The 27,544-nt window shown below is 42.1% G+C and overlaps 1 protein-coding gene across 2 annotated transcripts in view; it reads left to right on the top strand.

Annotated features, from left to right (window-relative positions):
• The window catches only part of kcnk10a (potassium channel, subfamily K, member 10a), an 80,117-nt gene that overhangs the window by 35,684 nt on the left and 16,889 nt on the right, over positions 1-27,544 (top strand). For both annotated transcript variants that reach the window (XM_067482121.1, XM_067482120.1), the window contains exons 3-4: positions 15,742-15,859; positions 20,901-21,061. In XM_067482121.1, the coding sequence (XP_067338222.1) occupies positions 15,742-15,859; positions 20,901-21,061 (279 nt within the window). The remainder of the gene's footprint in view (positions 1-15,741; positions 15,860-20,900; positions 21,062-27,544) is intronic.

Below are 27,544 nucleotides of genomic sequence, written 5' to 3'. Positions count from 1 at the left end.
GTAAACACATAGGGGACTAACAAAGCAAATATATTACATAATGAAGAGCATGTGCATACAGTGAACAACTAAACCAGAGAACACAATTGTGTCAACATGGTGCATACAAACAGGAGCATAGACAACTGGAGAACTAACAGGTGAGAATAACAATCCAGCCAAGACGTGCACATGTAGGGAACAACAGAAGCAGGATAACTCAATATGTCAAAAAACTATATGCAAACAGAAGCTTGGATACTAAAATTCAAAGGTGAACACTAATTAAATAAACAATAGTGGAGTTAAGGATAAATAAACAAATAACACATGAGAAAAACCATGTACCAAACCTCATACCGAAACTCAGGAAACACAGTCCAAAAAAACAGCCATTGACAGAAACCAGGAAGTTCATAGGGAAGTATTGGAAAAGATCTGGTAGTGCGTGAATCTTGGAGAGCAGTTTAAATGGACAGGAGCACAGGTGAAAGCAATCAGGATTGACGATGAGTAGGGAAGTTGCCAGAAAGAACTATGGGAACCGGAACTGAGATGAGGGGACTACCAAAATAAAAACCAGGAACAGGAAGTAGAGCTGGAGAGGGTGAATGAGAAAGCAGGGCTGGGAGAGACAGAACGGGAGACAGTAGGTATGGGAATTATTGGGGAACTGAGCTTAAGAGAGGGTAAAAGAGTGAGATTTATGACATCACTGTCATTATAAAATGGCCCTAGTTTTGCATTAATCTTTCTGTCGCTACATTCTGCTTTATACTTCCACATATTCAGTGCTTTTGTACTTGGTGCCTTTTAGTGGTGTTTTGAGTGATGTGGAATAAAGTGAGGACCACAGAAGTCTTGCCAACCAGAAGGGAATTTATTTTCTCTCATTAAATTTCAGTGTAAAATGAAATAAAAATTGAGTACAGCAACTTCATTTGTCCAGGGTCGTAAATGTACCTCTCCTCAGCAAGACCACCGGCCAATTGATTATACTGTGCATCAACAGTTATCGAAACATTGAACTCAATAAAACAAAATTAACCACAGTGTGATCATATAACTTCATCATATAACATAAATATGGACACATTTAGTAAACAATTTGCTTTTAGAAACTAATTTTCACCTACCAGCATTTTTTTAATTTTATAGAATGCAAAATAACATTTTAACAGTGATTACAAAGTTGCACAACTTCATAAATGGATTTAAATTCTAATAAGACACAAATACAAACAATAACATCGAGGAAGCTGACATACATGTGAAAAAAGAAATACAAATGAATTAAAGCAACTTCATTTGACGAGGCTCCTACATGGACCTTAAAAAAACAAGAGTGGACCGCATGAGAAACCAACTGTTTAGCCTAGCTTGAGGACTGCAAACTTTTTCATCGTTTTAACTTGCTGTACCGTCCAGAAATGCATGTATAATTCTGAATCAACACTAAAACAAACGGCAATCCATTACACTTTAACGGTAAGTTTTAAACATCGTTTAACTTTTTCTCCTTTTTAAACCATCTTTTGACATCATAAAGTAAGAACACCTGCACTGAATCACCTCTCCTCAGCACGACCACTGACCGACTTAGGAAATCAGCACGAATCTGCAGGAAGTGACATCACTGACTGGCGGTGATCAACTTCTCTGGTAGACCCTATTCCAACTAGACTGCTCAAGGAAGCTTTACCCTTAATAGACACGTTCATTTCAGATATCATCAATGTATCTTTAGAAAATGCAACTGCAAGGGGGCACAAGCCAGTGTCTTCTTGTGCCAGTCCCAAGTCTGGATATATGCAGAGGGTTATGGCAGGAAGGGTATCCGACGTAAAACACATGCAAAATTAAACATGCAAATCGTGACCATGACTTCCATACCGGATCGGTTGGGGCCCGGGTTAACAACGACCGCCACCGGTGCTGTTGACGTACTGGGTACCGATGGAAATTGGACTACTGTTGGTCGAAGAAGAAGAAGGAGAGGAGGAAGGTTTGTTCGTAGGTAGAGAGAGAAGAGGAAAGCTAAGAATGTAGGACTGACAGTAGGGACTTTGAATGTTGGTATTATGAAAGGGAAGGCTAGAGAGTTAATTTATGCAGAGAAGGAAGGTGGACATACTGTGTATCCAGGAGACCAGCTGGAAAAATAGCAAGGCTAGAAGCTTAGGAGCAGGTTTCAAGTTGTTAGAATAGGAGGAGAAATGGAGTAGGAGTTATCCTAAAAGAGGAGTTTGTGAAGAACGTTCTAGAGGTGAAAACAGTATCAAACAGATTGATGAGTCTGAAGCTGAAAATTGAAGGGGTGATGTTCAATGTTGTGAGTGGTTATGCCCCACAGGTAGGATGTGAGTTAGAAGAGAAGGAGAAATTCTGGAGTGAGTTAGATGAAGTGATGCAGAGCATCCACAGAGGTGAGAGAGTGGTCATTGGTGCAGATTTCAATGGGCATGTAGGTGAAGGGAACAGAGGTGATGAGACTGTTATGGGCAGGTTTGGTCTTCAGGACAGAACGCAGAAGGACAGATGGTGGTAGACTTTGCAAAGAGGATGGAACTAGCTCTAGTGAACACTTTCTTCCATAAGAGGCAGGAACATAGGGTGACGTAGACGAGCTTAGGTAGAAGCACACAGGTGGACTACATCTTGTGTAGACGTTGTAATCTGAAAGAGATCATTGACTGTAAAGCATTAGTAGCCAGACAATACAGGATGGTGGTGTGTAAAATGACGCTGGTGGTGAGAAAGATTAAGAGTACAAAGGCAGAGCAGAGGACGAAGTGGTAGAAGTTGAAAAAGGAAGAATGTCCAGTATTTTTTAGTGAGGAGCTTAAAGAGACTGTGGTTGGTTTGGAGGTGCTTCCAAATGACTGGACCACTACAGCTAATTTGATCAGGGAGACAGGTGGGAGGGTACTCGGTGTGTCATCTGGAAAGGGGAAAGCGGACAAGGAGACTCGGTGGTAGAACGAGGACGTTCAGGAGTGTATACAGGGAAAGAGGTTAGCTAAGAAGAAGTGGGACAATGAGAGAACTGAAGAGAGTAGACAGGAGTACAGGGAGATGCAGCGTAAGGTGAAGGTAGAGGTGGCAAAGGCCAAACAACGAGCATATGAGGACTTGTATGTTAGGTTGGACACTAAAGAGGGAGAGGTGGATTTGTACAGGTTGGCCAGACAAAGAGATAGAGATGGGAAGGATGTGCAGCAGGTTAGGGTGATTAAAGATAACGATAGAAATGTACCGACAGGTGCCAGGAGTGTGATTGGAAGATGGAAGTAGAACTATGAAGAGTTGATGAATGAGGAAAATGAGAGGGAACGAAGAGTAGAAGAGGTGACTGGTGTTGAGCAGGAAGTAGCAAAGATTAGTAAGAGTGAAGTGAGGAGGACGTTGAAGAGGATGAAGAGTGGAAAGGCAGTTGGTCATGATGACAAACCTGTGGAGGTAAGGAAGGTATGGAGCGGTGGCAGTAGAGTTTCTGACCAGTTTGTTTAACAAGATCTTGGAGAGTGAGAGGATGCCAGAGGACTGGAGGAAAAGTGTACTGGTACCAATTTTTAAGAACAAGGGAGATGTGCAGAGCTGTGGCAACTACAGAGGAATAAAGCTGATGAGTCACACAATGAAGTTGTGGGAAAGAGTAGTAGAAGCTCGGCTAAGGGCAGAGGTGAACATTTGTGAGCAGCAATATGGTTTCATGCCTAGAAAGAGTACAACAGATGCAGTATTTGCTTTGAGGATGCTGATGGAGAAGTAGAGAGAAGGTCATAGGGAGTTGCATTGTGTCTTCGTAGATTTAGAGAAAACGTATGACAGGGTGCCGAGAGAGGAGCTGTGGTATTGTATGAGGACGTCTGGAGTGGCAGAGAAGTATGATCGAGTGGTGCAGGACATGTATGAGAGCTGTAAGACCGTGGTGAGATGTGCTGTAGGTGTCACAGAGGAGTTCAAGGTGGAGGTGGGTCTGCATCAAGGATCAGCTCTGAGCCCCTTCTTGTTTGCTCTGGTGATGGACAGGCGGACAGATGAGGTTAGACAGGAATCTCCATGGACTATGATGTTTGCAGATGACATTGTGATTTGTAGTGAGAGCAGGGAGCAGGTGGAGGAAAATCTAGAGAGGTGGAGGTCTGCTCTGGAAAACAGAGGAATGAAGCTTAGCCGCAGCAAGACAGAATACATGTGTGTAAATGAGAAGGACCCAGGTGGAACGGTGAGGTTACAGGGAGCAGAGGTGAAGAAGGTGCAGGACTTTAAGTACTTAGGGTCAACAGTTCAGAGCAACGGTGAGTGTGGAAAAGAGGTGAATAAGCGAGTGCAGGCAGGTTGGAACGGGTGGAGAAAAGTGTCTGGTGTGTTGTATGATAAAAGAGTATCAGTGAGAATGAAAGGAAAGATGTTCAAGACGGTGGTGAGACCAGCGATGTTGTTCGGCTTAGAGACAGTGGCACTGAAAAAAAGACAAGAGGCAGAGCTGGAGGTAGCAGAGCTTAAGATGTTGAGGTTCTCTTTGGGAGTGACGAGGATGGACAGGATCAGGAATGAGGACATCAGAGGGACAGCTCATGTTAGATGTTTAGGAGATAAAGTCAGATAGGCCAGATTGAGGTGGTTTGGACATGTTCAGAGGAGAAATTGTGAATATATCAGTAGAAGGATGCTGAGGTTGGAGCTGCCAGGCAGGAGGTCTAGAGGAAGACCAAAGAGGAGATTTATGGATTTATGGTGAGGGAGGACATAAAGTTAGTTGGTGTGAGTGAAGAGGCCGCTGTGGCAACTCCTGAGAGGGAACAGCCGAAAGGAAAAGAAGAAGAATCTATCTTTAGAAATAGGCTATGTACCACAGGCCTATAAGTTATCTATAATTAACCCACTGTTCACAGGCTACTTTAAAAACCCTTTCTTGACCCAGGTGTTTTAGCCAATTACAGACCAATATTCAATGTCCCCTTTCTTTCTAAAATCCTTGAAAAAGTAGTTGCAAAACAATTATGCAACCACCTTCTTCTTCTTTTCCTTTCGGCTGCTCCCTTTCAGGGGTCGCCACAGCGAATCATGTGCCTCCATCTAACTCTGTCCTCTGCATCCTCTTCACTCACACCAACTAACTTCATGTCCTCCCTCACTACATCCATAAATCTCCTCTTTGGTCTTCCTCTAGACCTCCTGCCTGGCAGCTCCAACCTCAGCATCCTTCTACCGATATATTCACAGTTTCTCCTCTGAACATGTCCAAACCACCTCAATCTGGCCTCTCTGACTTTATCTCCAAAACATCTAACATGAGCTGTCCCTCTGATGTACTCATTCCTGATCCTGTCCATCCTCGTCACTCCCAAAGAGAACCTCAACATCTTAAGCTCTGCAACCTCCAGCTCTGCCTCCTGTCTTTTCTTCAGTGCAACAGTCTCTAAGCTGAACAACATTGCTGGTCTCACCACCGTCTTGAACACCTTTCCTTTCATTCTCGCTGATACTCTTTTATAACACAACACACCTGACACTTTTCTCCACCCGTTCCAACCTGCCTGCACTCGCCTCTTCACCTCTTTTCCACACTCACCGTTGCTCTGAACCGTTGACCCTAAATACTTAAAGTCCTGCACCTTCTTCACCTCTGCTCCCTGTAACCTCACCGTTCCACCTGGGTCCCTCTCATTCACACACATGTATTCTGTCTTGCTGCGGCTAAGCTTCATTCCTCTGTTTTCCAGAGCAGACCTCCACTTCTCTAGATTTTCCTCCACCTGCTCCCTGCTCTCACTACAAATAACAATGTCATCTGCAAACATCATAGTCCAGGGAGATTCTTGTCTAACCTCATCTGTCAGTCTGTCCATCACCAGAGCAAACAAGAAGGGGCTCAAAGCCGATCCTTGATGCAGACCCACCTCCACCTTGAACTCCTCTGTCACACCTACAGCACACCTCACCACTGTCTTACAGCTCTCATACATGTCCTGCACCACTCTAACATACTTCTCTGCCACTCCAGACGTCCTCATACAATACCACAGCTCCTCTCTCGGCACCCTGTCATACGCTTTTTCTAAATCTACGAAGACACAATGCAACTCCCTATGACCCTCTCTGTACTTCTCCATCAGCGTCCTCAAAGCAAATACTGCATCTGTTGTACTCTTTCTAGGCATGAAACCATATTGCTGCTCACAAATGTTCACCTCTGCCCTTAGCCGAGCTTCCACTACTCTTTCCCACAACTTCATTGTGTGACTCATCAGCTTTATTCCTCTGTAGTTGCCACAGCTCTGCGCATCTCCCTTGTTCTTAAAAATTGGTACCAGTACACTTTTCCTCCAGTCCTCTGGCATCCTCTCACTCTCCAAGATCTTGTTAAACAAACTAGTCAAAAACTCTACTGCCACCTCTCCTAGACACTTCCATACCTCCACAGGTATGTCATCAGGACCAACTGCCTTTCCACTCTTCATCCTCTTCAATGTCCTCCTCACTTCACTCTTACTAATCTTTGCTACTTCCTGCTTCACAACAGTCACCTCTTCTACTCTTCGTTCCCTTTCATTTTCCTCGTTCATCAACTCTTCAAAGTACTCCTTCCATCTTCCCATCACACTACTGGCACCTGTCAATACATTTCCATCCTTATCTTTAATCACCCTAACCTGCTGCACATCCTTTCCATCTCTATCTCTTTGTCTGGCCAACCTGTACAAATCCACCTCTCCCTCTTTAGTGTCCAACCTAGCATACAAGTCCTCATATGCTCTTTGTTTGGCCTTTGCCACCTCTATCTTCACCTTACGCTGTATCTCCCTGTACTCCTGTCTACTCTCTTCAGTCCTCTCAGTGTCCCACTTCTTCTTAGCTAACCTCTTTCTCTGTATACACTCCTGAACTGCCTCGTTCCACCACCAAGTCTCCTTGTCCCCTTTCCTCTTTCCAGATGACACACCGAGTACCCTCCTACCTGTCTCCCTGATCAAATTAGCTGTAGTAGTCCAGTCATCTGGAAGCACCTCCAAACCACCCAGAGTCTGTCTCAGCTCCTCCCTGAAAACTAAACGACATTCTTCCTTTTTCAACTTCCACCACTTCGTCCTCTGCTCTGCCTTAGTCATCCTTATCTTCCTCACCACCAGCATCATTTTGCACACCACCATCCTGTGTTGTCTGGCTACACTCTCCCCTACCAATGCTTTACAGTCACTGATCTCTTTCAGATTACAACGTCTACATAAGATGTAGTCTACCTGAGTGCTTCTCCCTCCGCTCTTGTACGTCACCCTATGTTCCTGCCTCTTCTGAAAGAAAGTGTTTACTACAGCCATTTCCATTCTCTTTGCAAAGTCAACCACCATCTGACCTTCTGCGTTCCTGTCCTGAACACCAAACCTGCCCATAACAGTCTCATCACCTCTGTTCCCTTCACCTACATGCCCATTGAAATCTGCACCAATGACAACTCTCTCACCTCTGGGGATGCTCTGCATCACTTCATCTAACTCACTCCAGAATTTCTCCTTCTCTTCTAACTCACATCCTACCTGTGGGGCATAACCACTCACAACATTGAACATCACCCCTTCAACTTCCAGCTTCAGGCTCATCAACCTGTCTGATACTCTTTTCACCTCTAGAACATTCCTCACAAAATCCTCTTTCAATATAACTCCTACTCCATTTCTCTTCCTATCTGACCCATGGTAAAACAACTTGAACCCTGCTCCTAAGCTTCTAGCCTTGCTACCTTTCCACCTGGTCTCCTGGACACACAGTATGTCCACCTTCCTTCTCTGCATCATGTCGATCAACTCCCTAGCCTTCCCTGTCATAGTACCAACATTCAAAGTCCCTACTGTCAGTCCTACATTCTTAGCTTTCCTCTTCTCTCTCTGCCTACGAACACACCTTCCTCCTCTTCTTCTTCGTCTTCGACCAACAGTAGTCCAATTTCCACCGGTACCCTGTAGGTCAACAGCACCGGTGGCGGTCGTTGTTAACCTGGGCCCCGACCGATCCGGTATGGAAGTCTTTGTCACGATTCGCATGTTTGATTTGGCATGTGTTTTACGTCGGATGCCCTTCCTGCCACAACCCTCTGCATTTATCCAGACTTGGGACTGGCACAAGAAGACACTGGCTTGTGCCCCCTTGCGGTTGCATTATTTTTATAATTATGCAACCACCTGTACTGGAATAATTTGTATGAAGACTTTCAGTCAGGATTTAGAGTTCATTATAGTACAGAAACAGCACTGGTAAAAGTCACCAACGACCTTCTCTTGGCATCAGATAATGGACTTCTTTTAGATCATAGTGCTGCATTTGATACCATTGATCACAACATCTTATCTTATCTAAATCTTATCCATTGGACCCATTAATACAGATGGGGTTCAGTGTCTTGCTCAAGGACACTCTGACATGCGACCTGGAAGAGACTGGGATCGAAACAAAACATATTGCCATTGGTGGACGACGGATTTGCTGTGCCACATACACAATCTTTAATATTGCATAATATTATGTTTCATTCTGTATAATTTGGTTCATTATATTAATATTTTTGTTTTTAATATTTTTCCATATATTCAGACTTTCGTACATAGACTTGTAAATTAAAGCTACATAACTACTTTGTTTGGTATTCCAGGCATCGTGGGCATTAGTGTACAGAAGTGGGGAGGCTTCTTTTAATGGTAGTGTAGAGGCGATCTTACTCGTATCTGATGGTCCAAAAATTACGTTGCTCTAGAGATCATTCTATGATTAACACTCAACATTTGTTGTATTCGTTTCTCAACTTAACCAATAATGGACTAATTGTAAAATACTCAAGTCACATACTCAAGAATCTTTATGTACGTCACACATCTGCATATCTTTCTGTGTCACAGTTGACAGTTTTTCTTTTAATTTAACAAGTTGATTTTTACTAAAGGAACCACCTTGAGGAAAGCCAAAATCCTCAGTCCAAAATTTTCAACTTCTGTCACCATACTTGTCATAATCTCAACATTTGGAATTATTTACTATTTTCTCTGCTGTGTGTTTGCCCTCTTTTCCTCCATTCTCTCACTGTCACTCAGTTCATAGGTACTAATGCTAGTGTGCACATTTCTTGCCACACTTCCAGTAAGGCAATGCCAAAACTCTTAATTCTACTTTTGGACCTGTCCTGTTCAGATGAACAGCGAATCTTCTCTGTGAACTACTCAGCCCTTTAATAACCTGTGACCGGTCTCGAGAATGGCAAACTTAGAATGCAAAGAGAGACAAAGAATTCACATCGCCTAATAATAGTCACCATACTTGGTTTTCATAATCTGAACAATCGGCCTTTAGGGTCCCAGTCCCCTTAACTTCAAGCATTCCCCATAGCTCTACAACACAGATGTGTCTGTGAGGGTGAGGATTCTTAAGCTCCCTTTCACTTGCTTTATTCGTTCATTTACTTGCCTGTTTGCAAGTTATTTGTTGGCTCCTTTGTCCAACTTAATAGTTGTCCTTATATTCTCCCCAACTAACAAGGAATTGTGGTTAAAAACACCTAACCATCAATGCCCTTATCCTCCTTATTGATTAGGAGCCACGGATTCAATCAGATTAATTTAGATTAATTAATTAATTAATTAATTTAGAAACTTCTTTACGACGCACCCAGTATCCGTCTGGACCAGTATTAATATTGAGTTTGTGAATCTGTCGACGGTTGAACCAGAGGAGGTATGTGATACAGGCCGCCATCTCTTGCTTATTCTTGCAGCGGAGGTTGAGGCTGGAGTTTGTTTCTTCCCCAGGGCGCTAGCAAACCACTGCTCACTTACTCCTCCAGCAGCCGGTGACAGATCCTGTTCATGACGCAGAATTGTCGTGGCAAAATTCGACAATTACTGGTGACAGATACCTTGAGTGTAATCAATAAAGAAACCTCCACATCCAGGATGTCTTTAAGGGTTTTATTTTCTTGCAAGAGAGAAGTGCACTAACCGAGATTCAAGTCTCCGTCGAGTGCAGTTCTAAAGTCTCTAAAGAATTTATATCCTCCTGTTATGCACAAGCATAATGAGCCAGTTTATAAGGTGCAGTTGTGCGCAGCCTCAGTAATCCATCCTCCATGATGACAATGTCAGGGTGAGCAAGTTTCTGTATCAGCTTTCTCATGAAGGAACCTCCTACAAACAAGACACAAAACACAGACACTTGTTACGTTAAACATTTATTTTGGTGAACAATCTGCATCCAACAAATATAAGTCCTGTAACCCTACAACTATATAGTAGTCTTTTCATTATGAAGCCTCGTGATCAGATGTCCCTCTTGGACTCAATGTGCATATATGTAAAAAGGCTGTTTCCCAGGTGGAATAGAGGAGTTAAAGTCAGTAAACCAGTTTTGAAATGCAGAAAGGTTAACATTGGTGTATTTGTATCTGTGCCTATCAGATACAAATACTATGAAAATTGAATGGATATGTATAGTTGTGTTTTGCATTACTGTTAGTCTATGCAGCAATGGCTAGGAAGCCAATTTAATCATATTACAGCATTTCTGATCATTTCTGTGGAGAAAACTAGTGTGATACAATCCACACAGTAACCAGGTGTCCCGCTTTTGATTGTAATGTTAACTTGGTTTATGCAAAATAAAAGGAAATATCAGAGTCAGGAATCGCAGTCACTAATCACTAATCACAGTCACAGTCACTGGACATGACACTGTATGAGTTAAAACTTAAGTGAGCTGCACAACAGGTGAAGATCATGTTCAAAAAATCATTAAAGTTGCCGTTCTGTGCGGATTTTCACTCATCCAGGTCATGGTTATCCCAAAGTGCTGTTCAGTGGAAACTGGACTTCTGCGTGTAGTTCTCCAAGATGTTTCCTCTCTCCTCTAAAAGGCTTGTTCAAGCACAAGTGTAGTTGCCACTGAACAGCCCTTTTAGGAGTAAAGTTAGCTCACACTGTTCGCTGTTAGCTACATGTTATCCGCTGTAGCTACAGTACATAAACACTAGAAACACTGTTTGGCTGAGCAGGAGAAAGTGAAGAGCAAAACACCATGGCCAACTCAAAGACAGGTAAAGGTGAGACTCACCTGAGGGACTGTGGTGGCAGCTCTGCGCTCCTCTTTTCAGCACTGCCTTTACTGACCGGCCTCGGAGCTTCAGTGTTCTTCACTAAGCCTCAACGTTGACTGTAAGGCACACTGTGAGCTGAACCATACTCGGCCTGTAAGGGTGAGCCTGGGAGCCGGAGCTGAGGGCAAGGAAAACCTTCCAATACAGACAAATCGCTTCACGCACACACAAATCTTGCAGATGGCAGAACAGCAAAATTCCACCTGTAAAAACACCAGCACTTCTAGTTAAAACCTGTATTTTCTCAGGTAATTAGACATTTGTGTCTTTTGAGCGAATACAATTTTTTATATTCACAAAAATATTATTTACAGTTACAGATTGTGTACAGGCACACAAATCTGAGTAACCACACAAAAATCCTTGCACATACACATAGATTGAGACATACAAGTCTAAGTATGGACGCGCAAATCCCAACCAGACACACAAGTCTAAGTACGCACGCACAAATCCCCGTACATATACAAATAATTTTGCTACTATTCTACTTCCATACAATTATGGAAGTAGAATAGTAGCAAAATTATTCATTGCCCTAATATTAGAGACATTCACAAACATAATGTTGGAAACAATTACTAAATTACTTATGCATAAAACTCAAAAACAAATCATGCAACAACCAATAAACACAATAAACAATCTTCCATGGTGCTCTCTTCTTTCTTCTGGTGTCAGAGGTTACCACCACTTAACACACCATAGGATATTATTCTTTACCACTGTCTCATTCTGATTGCTGGAGAAGACAGACCTTTGTTATGGGTCTATCGAACTTGTTGGTCCTCGTCTTGACACTGACTCATCAACAATCAGTACAATGTCCCAGGAACAAAATTGCAGTTTGCATGGTTTTCCACGATGGAGGTGCGGCAGTAGCTGGCAGCGGCCTCACAGGATCTAAAAATGGTGCCTTCGCCATACTTAGCCCGAATATTTACAGTACATGGACACCAGAGTCGGCTGTTTTCATGTGTTTAACAGCCAGACACTGTTGCAGGACAGGAATCATCAACCACTAATCTGCATGATGAAGTAAGTGGTAAGCTTTGCGACCTCGGCCTGCTGTGACCTCGGCCACAAAAGCCCCCAGGCCTCGGTGTCACCTGATGCCGGTGGCGCGTATTGTGGGGAGCCCCGCCCCCATCTCAGCTAATCAGAACACATCTCTGTTATGCTAATACCAGCATACAGACCGCTCGTCAGATGCTCTAAACCGGTTCTGTCATTGCTTTTGACCATGACGCCTCCCTCCCAGATGCGCTGAACCACTTCTACGCCCGGTTTGAGGCACAGAACAATGTGAAGGCGAGGAAGTCCACTCCTCCTCCCAGTGACCAGGTGCTCTGTCTAACCACAGCTGAAGTGAGGAAAACTCTATGACTCAATGACTGTCCCTTCGCGCTCACACCCATCATGATGAAGTGCTTCGAGATGCTCGTCATGAAGCACATTAACACACAACTCCCACCCTCCCTGGACCACCTGCAGTTTGCGTATCGTCCAAATCGTTCCACAGACAATGCCATCTACACGACCCTTCATTTGGCCCTCACCCATATGGACAACAAGGTATCATACGTACAAATGCTATTCAATTACTTCAGCTCAGCATTCAACACAATCATCCCTCAGCACCTGATTAAGAAGTTGAGCATACTGGGCCTGAACACCTGGATTCTGGACTTCCTGACTGGGAGACCTCAGTCAGTCCGGATTGGGAACAGCATCTCCAGCAAACACCACAATGAGCAATGGGGCCCCTCAGGGCTGTGTGCTCAGCCCTCTGCTGTTCACTCTGCTGACGCATGACTGTGTAGCAATGCACGAACATCATAGTTTCAAACACATAGTCAAGTTTGCCCAACCGTGGTGGGTCTAATCTGCAAGAACGACGAGTCAGCTTACAGAGAGGAGATGCAACGGTTAATCGCCTGGTGTGAAGCAAACAACCTGTCTCTGAATGTTGACAAAACCAAAGAGATGGTTGTGGACTTCAGGAGAGCACAGATCGAACATTCTCCACTGATTATCGATAGATCCTCAGTAGAGATCGTCAAGAGCACCAAATTCGTTGGTGTTCATCTGGCGGACAACCTCAACTGGTCAGTCAACACCAGCTCCATCCCCAATAAAGCCCAGCAGCGTCTCTACTTCCTGAGAAGGCTGAGTAAGCACATCTCCCTCCCCCCATCCTGACCATGTTCTACAGAGGGAACATTGAGAGCATCCTGAGCAGCTGCATCACTGCCTGGTTTGGGAACTACACCGTCTCGGATCACAAGAACCCTACAGAAGATAGTGAGGACAGCTAAGAAGATCATTGGAGTCTCTCTCCCCTCTATTATGCACATTTACACCACACGCTGCACCCGCAAAGCCAACAGCATTGTGGACGACCCCACACATCCGTCACACACACTCTTCACACTCCTGCCATCAGGAAAGAGGTTCTGAAGAATTCCGGCCGCCACATCCATTTTTTTCCCGAAAGCCATCAGGCTCCTCAATACACAGAACTGAAATACAACTGGTTTTGGATGAACGTTATCTCTCCACTGTGTACTGTGTACCACTGTGTATAGTGGAACGACAAAAAAAACACTTGACTTGACTTCGGGTCAGGCAAATATTCCATAGCCCAACATTTCCAAAAGAGATCCGAATGTACTGGACTTGTCTCTATCTACGGTGGGCGTAAAGATTGTCTTTCTGTAAAATTCCCGAAGGTGTTGATGGTTGGTTTTTTTTTCTTTCATGTTTTGTAGTTCAGCATCTTTCATTGAAGCTGAATATCTTGGACAATATTTTCTAATAGCTCCTTTCTCTTTCTGGAAAAAGTTAGAAGCATATCTTTCAATATGAGGAGCCATGCTACAAGTTGTTTTAACCGTGTCCATGATAAGTAGTACTCTATCAATCTTTGCACTATATCAGTCCGTTCTTCAGCATGCGAGAACATTCACTTACTTGTACTAGTAAGATTTGATTCTCAATAAGGTAAGAAGCACCACAGTATAACACCACATGAAGCGTATGCTTTTTAGAGTGATACACTCCACGATGAGGAATGTACCAAACTTTTTCATCACTGCAGCCAAGGTCCTTATCTGGAACCTTCGCTGCACATCCCTTCATCAGGAGAATCTGACAGTGATTTTCAATAAACGAAGCATGTTGAGCTTTTGACCCTGGAGCCTGGAGCCCTCCTGAACACTTGCTTGGAAATCATCGTGACATGTCTCCACCTTTGCACTCCTATTGTATCCAGCACCGGAACAGCCCAAACCAGCGTCATCTCTTACTTCCTCACATGGTTTAGCCACATTGGTCACCTTCTGTTCCTGTTCCCTGTTCATCTCATCCAGCTTTACCATTTATAACCATTTCTATTGTTTACACCTGTTCCCCTCACTATTTGAGTTCAGCTTTGCCAAAGGTTCCCTGCCAGATCGCATTGCTTATTAAGAACTGCACTACCTCACCTTTATTGCCTTATTGCTCTTATTATTTTTGCACTTATTTTTAATTTTATTTGTATTTTATTTTATTTATTTTTTTCGTCCTATTCATTTTACTTACTGTATGACATTTGGAGTGGACGGCGAAGTAAGAATGTCATTGTGCAGGGAAACATGCTTTCTGTCTGTACATATGACAATAAAAAACTTTGAAATCTTTGAATCTTTATTTCTAATTTCTCTCAATCTATCTTAAATAATTAAATAAAATTACAGGATTGACAGTTCAATGGTAGCCATTTCTCTGCTTGACAATAGGATGCAGTTTGTATGTTTGTAATTTGGGAATTACTTTTTGTTTTAAATTATGCACATTTTAGACACTAGAAGCAATAGCACAAAACATGATAAATTGGGCCCTAAAGTAAAGCCTCAGCCTAACCCTTGATTCTAAATTTGATTGGGATTTCATTACAGATGCTTCCTGTAATATAGAATACCAGTAAATTCACCTTGTGGATAAACTTAGTGATACCCTATGCTCCTTGTGCTCCGTTAGAGTCTTATCGGAGACTAAATAAGGACTAGGCAAGTTGTTTGTACAAGGAATAAAAAACAACATTAACATTGTGTGACATTTAGCATGTGAAGCTAAATGAAGACACAGAAAATTTTACCTGGAGGTGGTCAGGGTGATTGGATGGGGCAACAAACAAAGGTGTCAAACAACTGTTTGACACCTAACTGTTTGACTAACAAACATGTCTAGTCCGATAGCAATTATAGCCATGACAATTAGTGTAGATTTCTCTAAAACAAAGAAAGTCCTTCATCTGAGATTGTAATTCAGTAAGGTGGAGTGGTTAACACTGCCGCTTTACAGCTAGATGGTTGCAGGTTTGCACCCCAGCTGGCCATAGTCTTTCTGTTCGGAGTTTGCATGTTCTTCCTGTGGTTGTGTTGGTTTCCACTGGGTACTCCGGATTCCTCATACAGTCCAAAGACCTGGATGCTCTTAATTGCCAGGATGTGTTAATGTGAGAGTGAATGGTTGTGTGTGTGTATGTCTCTCTGTGTTGTCTCTGAGATAGACAAAATCCCCAATAATTATAGCAAGACCAAGCATGTCTTTTATGCCTCTGTGTTTGTCTTTTCTCTTAGCACTCTGTGGATGCTGTGAATGCTGGAGTTAATCCAACTGGTGACACCTCTTATAACTCCAGCCACTGGGATTTGGGCAGTGCCTTCTTCTTCGCTGGAACTGTTATCACAACCATAGGTAGTATCATGATTCCTGTCCTAAATTCCTTCTATGTTGCTCTCATTCTTTTCACTTACTTCCCTTATCATGTCCCTGCTCTAGTTCTCTCTTTTTCTCTCTCACTTACTTTATTCTTCTGCTTCCTAGCTGCTTTGTCCCGGTTGGCCTCTCATCCCCATAGTTTTTCTTACCTGAGCTCGCCCCTAAATCACCTGGTACCACTTGCCCTCACCTGTTATCATTAGTTGAATAGTTTATTTCACCATATAAACCCCTCTCACCATTCATCCCCCACTGGTTCATCGTGGTAGTGTTCTTTATCAGTCCGTTCACCCATTTGTCTTGAATCCTGACCTTATCTCTGCCTTCCTGTCTTCATTTACCTAGTTTGTGGATGTTTCTGGTTGGATTCTCTGACTGTCTCACCATCTCTCTTTCTTCCATTAGCCATCACCACCTCAGATTATGTTTTCCTTTGTTAGATTTTTTTCCTCCTCTTTTATCACTCACCAACCTGTTTCCTGCCACCAACCCAGGTCGGAGCTCTCCATCCACGAATGTTTAGCTTGCACTCCTTGGTTGACTTCCTTTCCTTTGTAATTTTTTCCCCCATCTCCCTGAACTGTTTATGTCAAAATGGTACTCCCTGGTGGGCGATGTCGCGGAGCTCTCTGAGTCTAAGTTGTTTTTTTCTCTCTTTTTAGTGCCAAAAGTACTGTTTGCAAATGTTATATATGACCGGCTGACTTTAGCTGACTTTATTACAGCTAGTACAGAGCAGTTACTATGGACTTTTTGACCTGAGCACAATCTACTCTTACCCCATGCTAACATGCTGTTTTTTTGTGTTTATTGGTTTTTGTTTTGCCCACTCTTACACTCCAGTGGTCCAAAAACAGTCAACACAAGTCAAAGAAGTGAGGATTTAGAAAGAGGAGGCCAGTGTGCAGCTGAAAGACTGTTTTAACACCACAGACTGGCACATGGACATTGATAATGTCTTACACAGTCCCTAGCCCCCAACCACCTAGGCCCCTCTTTACACCTCTCCAGGCCAGTCGTTTCCTCCCAGCTGCAGCATCTCACACCTCAAATGTGGACTACTCTGCCCTTCCTCCTATTATCACTTAGGGCTCCCAACAGCCCACAGCTCCAATCAAACACAACAGATCACCACCAATCCCTTCTGCCTCACTGTGGACCAGGTGAGAAGGGAGTTAAGGAAGACCAAGGCTTGGAAGGCCACAGGCCAAGACCATATTAGCCTCATGTTCAGGTAGTGTGCAAACCAGCTCAGTGACGTGATCTGGTGCATATTTAAGCTGTGCCTCAGCCAAGAGAGGGTCCCAGTTCTCGTGTCTGGTTCTAGTTTCTAAATCAGCACACCCTAGGGAGCTGAATCACTACAAACTTGCAGTGGTTCTCAGATGACACTGCCAACGTTGGCTGTGTCCAAGGGAAATGAGCAGGAATGCAGGGAAGTCATCACTTAATTTGGTGACTGATGTGAAAAAACCCACCTGCTCTACTCTATGGAAAAACATACTAAAACTCTATCAGTTTTGACTTGTTTGAAAACTTACAAAGCTCATGCCTGCTTACACCAAAAAGATCAAGGCAAAACTAGTCACAGTTAAAACTGTTAACACCTGGACTGACCGTGTACAGCAGTGGTAACTAATAGGCGGACCATGGCCTGGTCTGGACCCAGACTCTATCCCTCTATCCAAACCCAGAGCTGAAACAGACATATCATTGAGTTTTTATTCCATTTTGGTAGGGACTTTTTTCTGGTATTGTTTCTACACCGTTTCTTAGCACTTAAGGTCCAAAAGGATGGTCCTTTATCTGAAGCCTAAAGGTCATTGGTGACTTTTACTAGTGCAGTTTCTGTATGTTTATGTACTATAAATCCTGACTGGAAATCTTCAGTTATTACTGAACAGGTGATCGCATAATTGCTTTGCAACTACTTTTTTAAGGATTTTAGAAATAAACGAGAGATTTGACATCGGTCTGTAATTGGCTAAATCACCTGGATCCAGAGGTTTTTTAAGTAGAGGTTGGATTACAGCAACTTTATAGGCCTTTGGTACATAGCCAGTTACAAAAGATAGATGATCAAATCTAATATGAATGTGTCTATTAAGGGTAAAACATCATCAAGCAATTTGGTTGGGACAGGGTCTAAAAGACATGTTAGTTTTGAAAAAGCAATAGTTGAAGTTAGCTCAGGAAGATCTATGGATAAAAAGCAATCTAAGAGGGATTGTGGCCTTATTGATGATTCTGGAGCTGTTGTAGATAAAGAGATCTATCTGTAATATTTGCAGGGAGGATCTGGTGAATTTTTTCCCTAATAGCTATATTATTATTTATAAAGAAAGCCATGAAGTCATTGCTGCTCAAAGTTAAGGGAATACTAGGCTCAACAGGACTATGGCTCTTAGTCAGCCTGGCTACATTGCTGAAAAGAAACCGGGGGTTGTTCTTATTGTCCAGTATGAATCATATGCATTTCCTCACATTTGTTCACAGCACTTTCAGATTAACATATGTTGTAGTGGAATTGTATTCTAACTGCTGTATAGCCCCTTATTTTAAATTCAAATGTTATTAGAAAATGGCCAGACAAAAGATAATTATAAGAAGATACAGTTATATTATCAATTTCAATGTTGTTGTAAGGACAAGGTCTAGACTGTGACTACAACAGTGAGTTGGTTTATTTACATTTTGGGAAAAACCAATTGAATCTAATAATGAATTAAATGCAGTGTTGAGGCAGTTACTGCTGACGTCTACATGAATGTTAAAGTCTTTATCTGATAAATGACTCTATCTGTACTAGCACTAAATCACGAAAATTCGATCAAAAACTTTGAATAAGAGACTGAAGGATGGTACAAAATAGCAATAAAAGTTGTTTTTGAGGTTTCCAGTAAGGCTCTCAAATGAGTTATAAATATGTTTAGGTCTAGGGTTTATTGATAAGCTTGAATGCTTGAAGATTGCTGCTACTCCTCCACATCAGCCTGTGCTACTACGAATAAATAATAATAAATAATAAACGTCTCAGACTGTTCACACCTGTGGATGTTGTCGGGGATTGGAACGGAGGAGGACGATCCCAGAAAAGATTGAAATTGTCTATGTAATTGTCCATGTGTGCAGGCAGAGCAGTCTGAAGAGCCAGCCAGCACTGCGACCCAGCTTGGGAATTGGGCCGGAGATGAAGAACCATCTGTCGTGATAACTCTCCAGTGAGTTGAAAAGTGACATGAAGTCAAATTTCAGCAGTTTGGACTGTCGGCATTTGGTGTCATTTGTGCCAATATGTATCACAACTTTTGTTGCCGTAGGATGTTTTTCTATCAGGTTTGAAATTTATCCATTATGTCACTGACAGTGGCTCCAGGAAAGTTTAGCTGATTTTAGCCAGACCTTTCTAACGATGGAGTCGCCAATAATCAGGATGGTTAGATTGGGAAGACATACATGCTGCGGTGGAGCGGTGCACCGAGGACCAGCATGTGGATTCCTCAAAATAGACAAGACAAAAGAAAATGTAATGGTTTTCAGGAAGAATTGTCCCCCTCTGCAGCCTCTCATCATCAAAGGACTAAGGTGGAGAGAGCTAACAGCTACAAGTTTCTGGGCCTGCAGGTAACATCTGACCTGAGCAGGACACTGAACACCACTGCCACAGTGAAAAAAGCCCAGCAGCTATACTTCATCAGGTTGCTTACAAATCTTGACTACATTTTTAACAGATCACTGGAGTTTAGTCTATACAACCTTTAAATATTCAATCATAATTCCAGCCCCTAAGAAAGCTACTATTACGGAATTAAATGAGTACAGGCCAATGGTTCTGTGAGCTGTTGGCATGAAATCCTTTGAACTACTAGTGCTGAAACACATGAAAGATCACAGGGCTACTAGTCCCCTGCAGTCCATGTACAGGACAAACAGATCAGTAGACAATGCAGGTAACATGGGACTGCATTATTGCTTAAAATACAGCTTGATATAAAAACTGATATTAGCTCAGACTTTTAAATAAGAACTCACAGAAAACATCTCAAGAATGGTCACATCGCAGTAGCCAATGTGATTTGATTGGACAATAATGAAATCACTGCTTTTATTCTAACCTGTGGATCCTGATAACACATTAATAGATTCACCTGTGCAGGCCTTACAGAATTTTAATTACTGTCTGGTCTTCTCTGGTTGTAGCGTTCTGGCCCAGTTACACTTCCTCCCTTTGGACTTTTATTTTGTAGCCCCTTCGCCCCACTTCCTGTTCCTTGTCCTGTTCTGTAGCTTTACCCTTCATTATCCCTCTTCATTGTTTGGATCTGTTCCCCTCAGTATTTAGGTCCAGCCTTCCCCACAGTTTCCTCCCAGATCCTCATCATTTCACTCCTAGCCTATGTTCTGAAGTCATGGTTTACCTGATCGTAGCAATCCTGACTCCTGTGTATTGGCCTCTGTTTTCCAGCAACTTTTAATTTGAGGATTGGTGTTTTTCTGTTTATTAGTTCCCTTTTCTCGTGTGTTAATTTGGTTTAGTAGTTTATTTTTATCCATGTCCTATTTTGTTTGGTGTGTTTCTGTTTATTAATTTCCTTAGCCTTTTCCTGTGAGTTCATTCAGGTTTAGTAGTTTATGTCTCACCTCTGTGTCCTGTCTAATTTGATCTGTTTCTGTGTGTTAGTTTCCTAGTCTTTTCCTGTGTGTTCATTTAGATCTGTTTCATATCCTTGTCTTATTTTATTCCTGAGCCTTTTGTAGTATTAACTTGTTTTCCTTAAGTTAACTACCCTAGTGTTCAGTCATGTGGATAGTTTGTGTTAGTCCTTTATCTGCCTTGAGCCTGTTTGTTTGTACCCTCCTGTTAGGAGCAATTTCTGTTTGTTATTAAGTTCTTACCAATAAACGCTTTTGTTAGTTCAGTCCCTCTAGCAGTCTCCTCACTTGAGTCCACCCTTGCCCTAATTGTGATACATAAAGTGCTGTAAAAAAAAAAATTTTCTCCTTTTTCCACTTCTAGGTTATGGTAATATTGCCCCAAGCACTGAAGGAGGGAAGATTTTCTGCATTCTATATGCAATTTTTGGCATCCCACTCTTTGGATTCCTCCTGGCAGGTGTTGGGGACCAGCTTGGTACTATATTTGTAAAAAGCATTGCCAAGGTGGAAAAGATGTTTCGGGTGAGTCACAATAAAATGTCTTGTTTGAATCCGTTTTTTTTTAAAGCAACATGTGGAACAGAATGCAGTTAGGTGAATGGCAGGCATACAAAGCTCAAAGATCATTCCATTGAACCAAAATTGTTTCCAGGTGCATTTTGGAATAGGTTCGGGCCTATGTTAAACAGTAAAATATCTGCCTTTAGGATTAGGTTATGTTTAGAAAATGATCATAGGTCTGTTAAAAAGCACTTAAACGTCTGTAACCTGACATTTTATTTTACTAAGCCAAGCCTCAATCTTTCTCTTACTCTAACCAGCTGCTGTGAAACATAAACACAGCCATAAAAACTTTAAAAAAGTTGCAATCAGACAAAAAAGGATGCTATATCACAAGATTGCATATTATGGGGAAAACACATCAGCAACATTTTATTGATACAATATGTTCACTATCGATGTATTTGCAACTTGCCATTTGTGTTAATGTTACCAAAACCTTTTAAGAGCTGTATCAAGTTTTGTTTATGGTCAGGGCTTATTGGGCTTTTTAAATATTATAATGTTTCTATTTAATAGCAAATGTTGAATTTATTTTTTAAAATTTTTGATATTAATAGTGATCAACTTCTTCAGCAGCCAGTATATGTAAAGATAGGCTTAGGTAGAAAGAGAATATCCAGTACCTATGCCCATCTTTACATGGGTTCTTGCACCTTGATGCTTGTTTAGCCCAACTTTGATACAAAGTATGACTTTTCACTTTTATTCACAAAAATATTTAATCTGAGATCCTGAGGCTCTTCCCAAGTTTCTTGCTATCTCTGCTCTACTACCTGCATGTCTCATTTTAAAATTATAGAGGTCATTCAGAAACATACTTGTCATGTAACTTTATCATGACAAGTATGTTTCCAAACATAGACCTGTTGTCTCAGTTAACAGCAGGTTAGCTAGCCGGTCATTATTTAAGTTCATAAAGTCATTTCAAATAGGAAACGTGAAGCTCATCGTAATTACAGACTTTATTTCATAAATTTTTGGTGGGAGCTGACATTTGTTAGAGATGTGACTTAAGGCTTGAAGCACTAAATGTATGAGCCAACCAGGGTTTCCTCAGTTTTTGTTTATGCCATGTATTGTGTATCATGTACTGTACTGTACTGTCTTATGTATTGTGTTCTGATGATGTTATTAGTGACATCATATGGCTTTGATATTGAGTCTGATGGCAACAAAATTTTGTTGACCATTAGTCAAATGCACAATGCATAGTAATATTTTTGTTACAAGAGGGGAAGTTTAGCTCAGCTACTGAAGGGAGCAGATGTGACATGGTGACTAGAGCAAAGGAACTGACTACAAATGGTCTGCACTGCATTGATGTAGCGCTTTTCTACCTATTACAGAGCCGGGACTGTGACACATTCACCCATTCGCACTCACACTTGTAAACCAATGGGGGAGCTGCTATGCAGCTGACAAACACTCAACGGGAGCAACTAAGTTGGGGTTCAGTGTCTTGCTCAGGGACGCTTTGACGTGGACATTTTCATCCCCCAGACTGGTTGACAACCGCTCTAACTTCCCTGCGAGGTAGTGGGGACCGCAACAAGGTAGAAGTGAGAGGTTCTGTGTGTAGCTGTGGAGGCACACGGTTCTTACAGAATTCTGTGAGTTCAGCCTAACTAAAAGCCACAAGTTCTGTGGTTTCAGCCATACTTTGGGAAGCTATGTATGAAATTGTTTGTGAGAATACAGTTCTTAAAACTGTATGTACAAGTATGTACAAGTTGAGAAGCAAATACAATAAATGGTCAATGTTTTCCTCATACAACGATCTCCAAAGTGAAATACTTGTTGGACCATTAAATTCGAGTAAGATCGCCTCACATTAGTAAGAAATCTTCTCTACACGGGCTAAACACATCAGAATAATGGAAGGAGATTGATCTAGCTAATGTGGAAAAATGACAGGCAAAGCCAAGTCTCAAGGCCATGGAGAATGCCTTGCAATTATCTGATAGACACAAGAAGGGTCGTGTTGGACCAGCTGGCGAAACAAAAGAGCAAGATAGGCTATTTATTGGAGGATGACAGCTGCTTGGAGGAGGTGGAAATCTAACTGTTGACAAAGTTCAACGAACTGTTTAGTGAGTTTTGTGCTTTAAATACCCCAGTTCAAGAATTACTCCATAAGGTTAAATCCAAAGAGGATATGAATAGCAATTAGCAAGGCTGGTTTGAGCCGAAGGCAAGTTCATTCAGATCATTTGGTGATGATGTTGTCTGTTATCACCGCATTGAGGAAGCAAGTAGGGCAGAAGGAGCCTAAGCGTAAGGCAGAAGTGGGGCAGCAGGAAGCTAGACTTAAGGCAGAAGGGGAGCAGCAGGAGGCTAGGCTTAAGGCAGAAGGGGAGCAGAAGGAGGCTAGGCTTAAGGCAGAAGGGGAGCAGCAGGAAGCTAGGAGAAGAAAAGAAGATTAGAGCAAAGACAGAACCATTGTAAATGAACGCTGCTCTTGCAGCCGTTAACGCTCAAATTCAGGACTTAAGAAAACAAGGAGGCTCCATGGTGTCATTTAGTTCAAACATCAGCAATGACAACTTCAAGCTTAGTCAGGCACAGACAAGGGACAATGTACCTGTCAATGCAGCTGTAGTGTGAAGAAGCAAGAATTAAGCCTATTACGGGGTGTTTCAGTGATGGTTACAGTGGGATTGCAAAGGCGGAGACTCTCCACTGTGATTTCAATTCAATTCAATTCAATTCAATTCAACTTTATTTATATAGCGCCAATTCACAACAAAGTCATCTCAGGGCACTTTACAGAATAAAGTCAAGATTATAAAGATATATAAAGAGAACCCAACAATTCCCCCTGGAGCAAGCCATAGGCAACAGTGGAGAGGAAAAACTCCCTTTAACGGAAGAAACCTCCAGCAGAACCAGGCTCAGGGTGGACGGCCATCTGCCTCGACCGGTTGGGGTGAGTGGAAAGGGGAGAGAGAAAAGAACAGAGCAACAAAAGCGACAACAAAACATCGGGCAGATTGGTAGGATCAGTAGCTTCACGCTGGAAGACACACAGCTTCAAAGCCGGGGGACACCTGCAGAAAGGGACAGAGAGAGGGGGACAGAGGAGGACAAAGACAACTACGGGAGAGAACACACAGAGTTAATGACATACAGTGGTGACAATTGTGGGGTGAGAGGAGAGGAGAGAGGCTCAAGAGGAGGAAAGGAGCTCAGTGCATTGGGGAATGGGTCCCCCAGCAGTATAAGCCTATAGCAGCATAACTATAACTAACTATATGCTTTATTAAAAAGGAAGGTTTTAATCCTAGACTTAAAAGTAAAGAGGGTGTCTGCTTCCCGAATCTGGACTGGGAGCTGGTTCCACAAGAGAGGAGCTTGATAGCTAAAGGCTCTACCTCCCATTCTACTTTTGGAAATTCTGGGAACCACAAGTAGGCCTGCATTCTGAGAGCGAAGTGGTCTACTGGGATGATAAGGTGCTATGAGGTCTTCTATATATGATGGAGCCTGCCTGTTCAGAACTTTATATGTAAGAAGCACGGTTTTAAAATCTATTCTACATTTAATGGGAAGCCAATGGAGAGAAGCTAGTGAAGGTGAAATATGATCTCTCTTGCTAGTTCCAGTCAGCACTCTTGCTGCAGCATTTTGGATTAATTGCAGGCTCTTTAGGGAGTTACTGGGGCATCCTGAAAGTAGGGAATTACAGTAGTCCAACCTAGAGGTAACAAATGCATGGACCAGTTTTTCGGCATCACTTTGAGACAGGATGCTCCTAATTTTGGCAATGTTCCGTAGGTGGAAGAAGGCTGTTCTAGAGATTTGTTTTATATGTGAGTTAAAGGACAGATCCTGATCAAAAATAACTCCAAGGTTCCTTGCAGTAGTACTGGAGGCCAGACTTATGCCATCTAGTGTAACAATATGGTTGGACATCATATCTCTGAGATTTTGGGCCCAAATACTATGACTTCAGTTTTGTCTGAGTTTAAAAGTAAAAAATTGTGGGACATCCAGGCCTTTATGTCTTGTAGGCTTGAAGCTTTATTAACTGATTATTTTCATCTGGTTCCATAGATAAATATAGCTGGGTATCATCAGCATAACAGTGGAAATTTATGGAGTGTTTTCTAATAATGTTGCCTAAAGGAGACATATATAAAGTAAAAAGTATTGGTCCTAACACAGAGCCTTGTGGAACTCCATAGCTAACCTTTGTGTGCATTGAGGATTCATCATTAACATGAACAAATTGAAATCTATCAGACAGATAAGATTTAAACCAACCTAGTGCAGTTCCTGTAATTCCAATTTCATGTTCCAGTCTCTGTAATAAAATGTTATGATCAATGGTATCAAATGCAGCACTAAGGTCTAACAGAACAAGTATAGAGATGAGTCCATTATCTGAGGCCAAGAGAAGGTCGTTGGTGACTTTTACCAGTGCTGTTTCTGTACTATGATGAACTCTAAATCCTGACTGAAAGTCTTCATACAAATTATTCCTATGAAGGTGATCACATAATTGTTTTGCGACTACTTTTTCAATTATTTTAGAAATAAAGGGGAGATTAGATATTGGTCTGTAATTGACTAAAACACCTGGGTCAAGACAGGGTTTTTTAAGTAATGGTTTAATTACAGCTACCTTATAGGCCTGTGGTACATAGCCTGTTTCTAAAGATAGATTTATGATATCTAATATGAATGTATCTATTAAGGGTAAATCTTCCTTGAGCAGCTTAGTTGGAATAGGGTCTAGCAGACAGGTTGTTGGTTTAGATGAGGTAATAATTTAAGTTAGCTCAGAGAGATCTATGGGTAAAAAGCAGTCTAACAGGGAGTGGGGCCTTATCGATGACTCTAGCACTGCTGTACATGAAGATCTATCTGTAATTTTTTGGGGGAGGATCTGGTGAATTCTTTCTCTAATAGCTACAATTTTATTCATAAAGACGGTCATGAAGTCATTGCTGTTCAAAGTTAAGGGAATAGCAGGCTCAACAGAACTATGGCTCTTAGTCAGTAAAGACACTGCAGAGAGGCGTTTAGGACTGGATCTCTGCATCCTAGGCTCAACTCTGGATTGTCATACTTTTGGTTGTCTAATAAAACCAGCCATATTTCTGGATAAGAAAGCTGCACCATCTAAAGTAGGATGGATGCCATCTCTCCTAATCAGCCTAGGTTTTCCCCAAAAACGTTTCCAACTGTCTATGTAGCCCACATCGTTTGCTGGACACCACCTAGACAGCCAGCGGTTGAATGACGACATGCGGGTGTACATGTCGTCACTGGTCAGATTTGGCAGGGGACCAGAGAAAATTACGGAGTCCGACATTGTTTTTGCAAAGTTACAGGGGGTTACAGCAGGGGCTACGCTAGGTCGGCCAGCACCAGCTACCGGGGCCTGACTAGCGGAGTTGTTTTCCATGGTGCGGAGCCGTGCTTCCAATTCCGTGAGCCTCGCCTCCAAAGCTGCAAAAACCTTACACTTGTTACATAAACCATTATCACTAAAGGAGGCAGAGGAAAAACTGAACATGAGACACACCGAGCAAGTGAGAGAAGGAGAGACAGAGGGAGACAGAGAAGCCATTGCTAATGGATAACTGCTAAGCTAACGAAGCTAATATAATTGAAATGTGGAATTTGTAAACTTTAGCTGGTTATGTTTTGCAAAAGCAGGTGCTTGTGTAATAAAAGCGTATGTTACGACTAAGTATTAATTCTTGTGTGAAGAAATCACTTATTTAAGTAAAAATAACAGCTACAATTAATCAGTAAACAGTCTTTCGGTAGAAACCCAAGAGTGTGCAGAAACAGGAAGCTTACCGCACGAGCAGCCGTTCCACAGGATCACGTCCTGTTCCCTTCAGTATTTTGCTGCAAAAAGGATTTCCAAGCAAGTGCTGTTAACCAGTTTCCAGTAACAAAAGGTCAACATGAATTGTTTAGGGATAATCAGTAGTAAGAATGATTTTACTGAAAGTCCAGATTTCATATGGAACCAAGCCAAGGATATCTTAAGGCCAGGAAACTTTTAAAGGAATATTTTGGCAATGAATATAAGATATCTGTAGTCTATATGGTAAGGCCTTAAGTTGGCAAACAATTAAGGTTGCAGATGGTGAAGTGTTCCATTTGTTTGCTCTTTTCCTAACCAGTTGTGTAAACACAATGGCAATTTGGAATGTATAGAAGAGCTTAATACCGCATGCAACATATGGGCGATTCTTTCTAAACTTCCACATGAGTTGAGAAAGAGGTTGAGGAACGTGGCTTATGACCTTTATAAGAAACACGAGTGCAAGGCTAAGTTTATAGTTTTAGTGGAGTTTCTAAATGACGAATCCCAGATCTCACGGCAACCTTACTATGGGGACATATTAGAAAAACCTAAAGAACACAAAGTGTCCTTTAAGTACCAAGTTAGGGAGGGTAGGTGGTAGTAAAAAGAGCTTT

Source organism: Channa argus, chromosome 17 (genome assembly GCF_033026475.1).
Source record: "Channa argus isolate prfri chromosome 17, Channa argus male v1.0, whole genome shotgun sequence".
Lineage (NCBI taxonomy): Eukaryota > Metazoa > Chordata > Actinopteri > Anabantiformes > Channidae > Channa > Channa argus.
The sequence above is the reverse complement of the archived record's forward strand: the minus strand, read 5'-3'. Positions and strand labels throughout refer to the sequence as shown.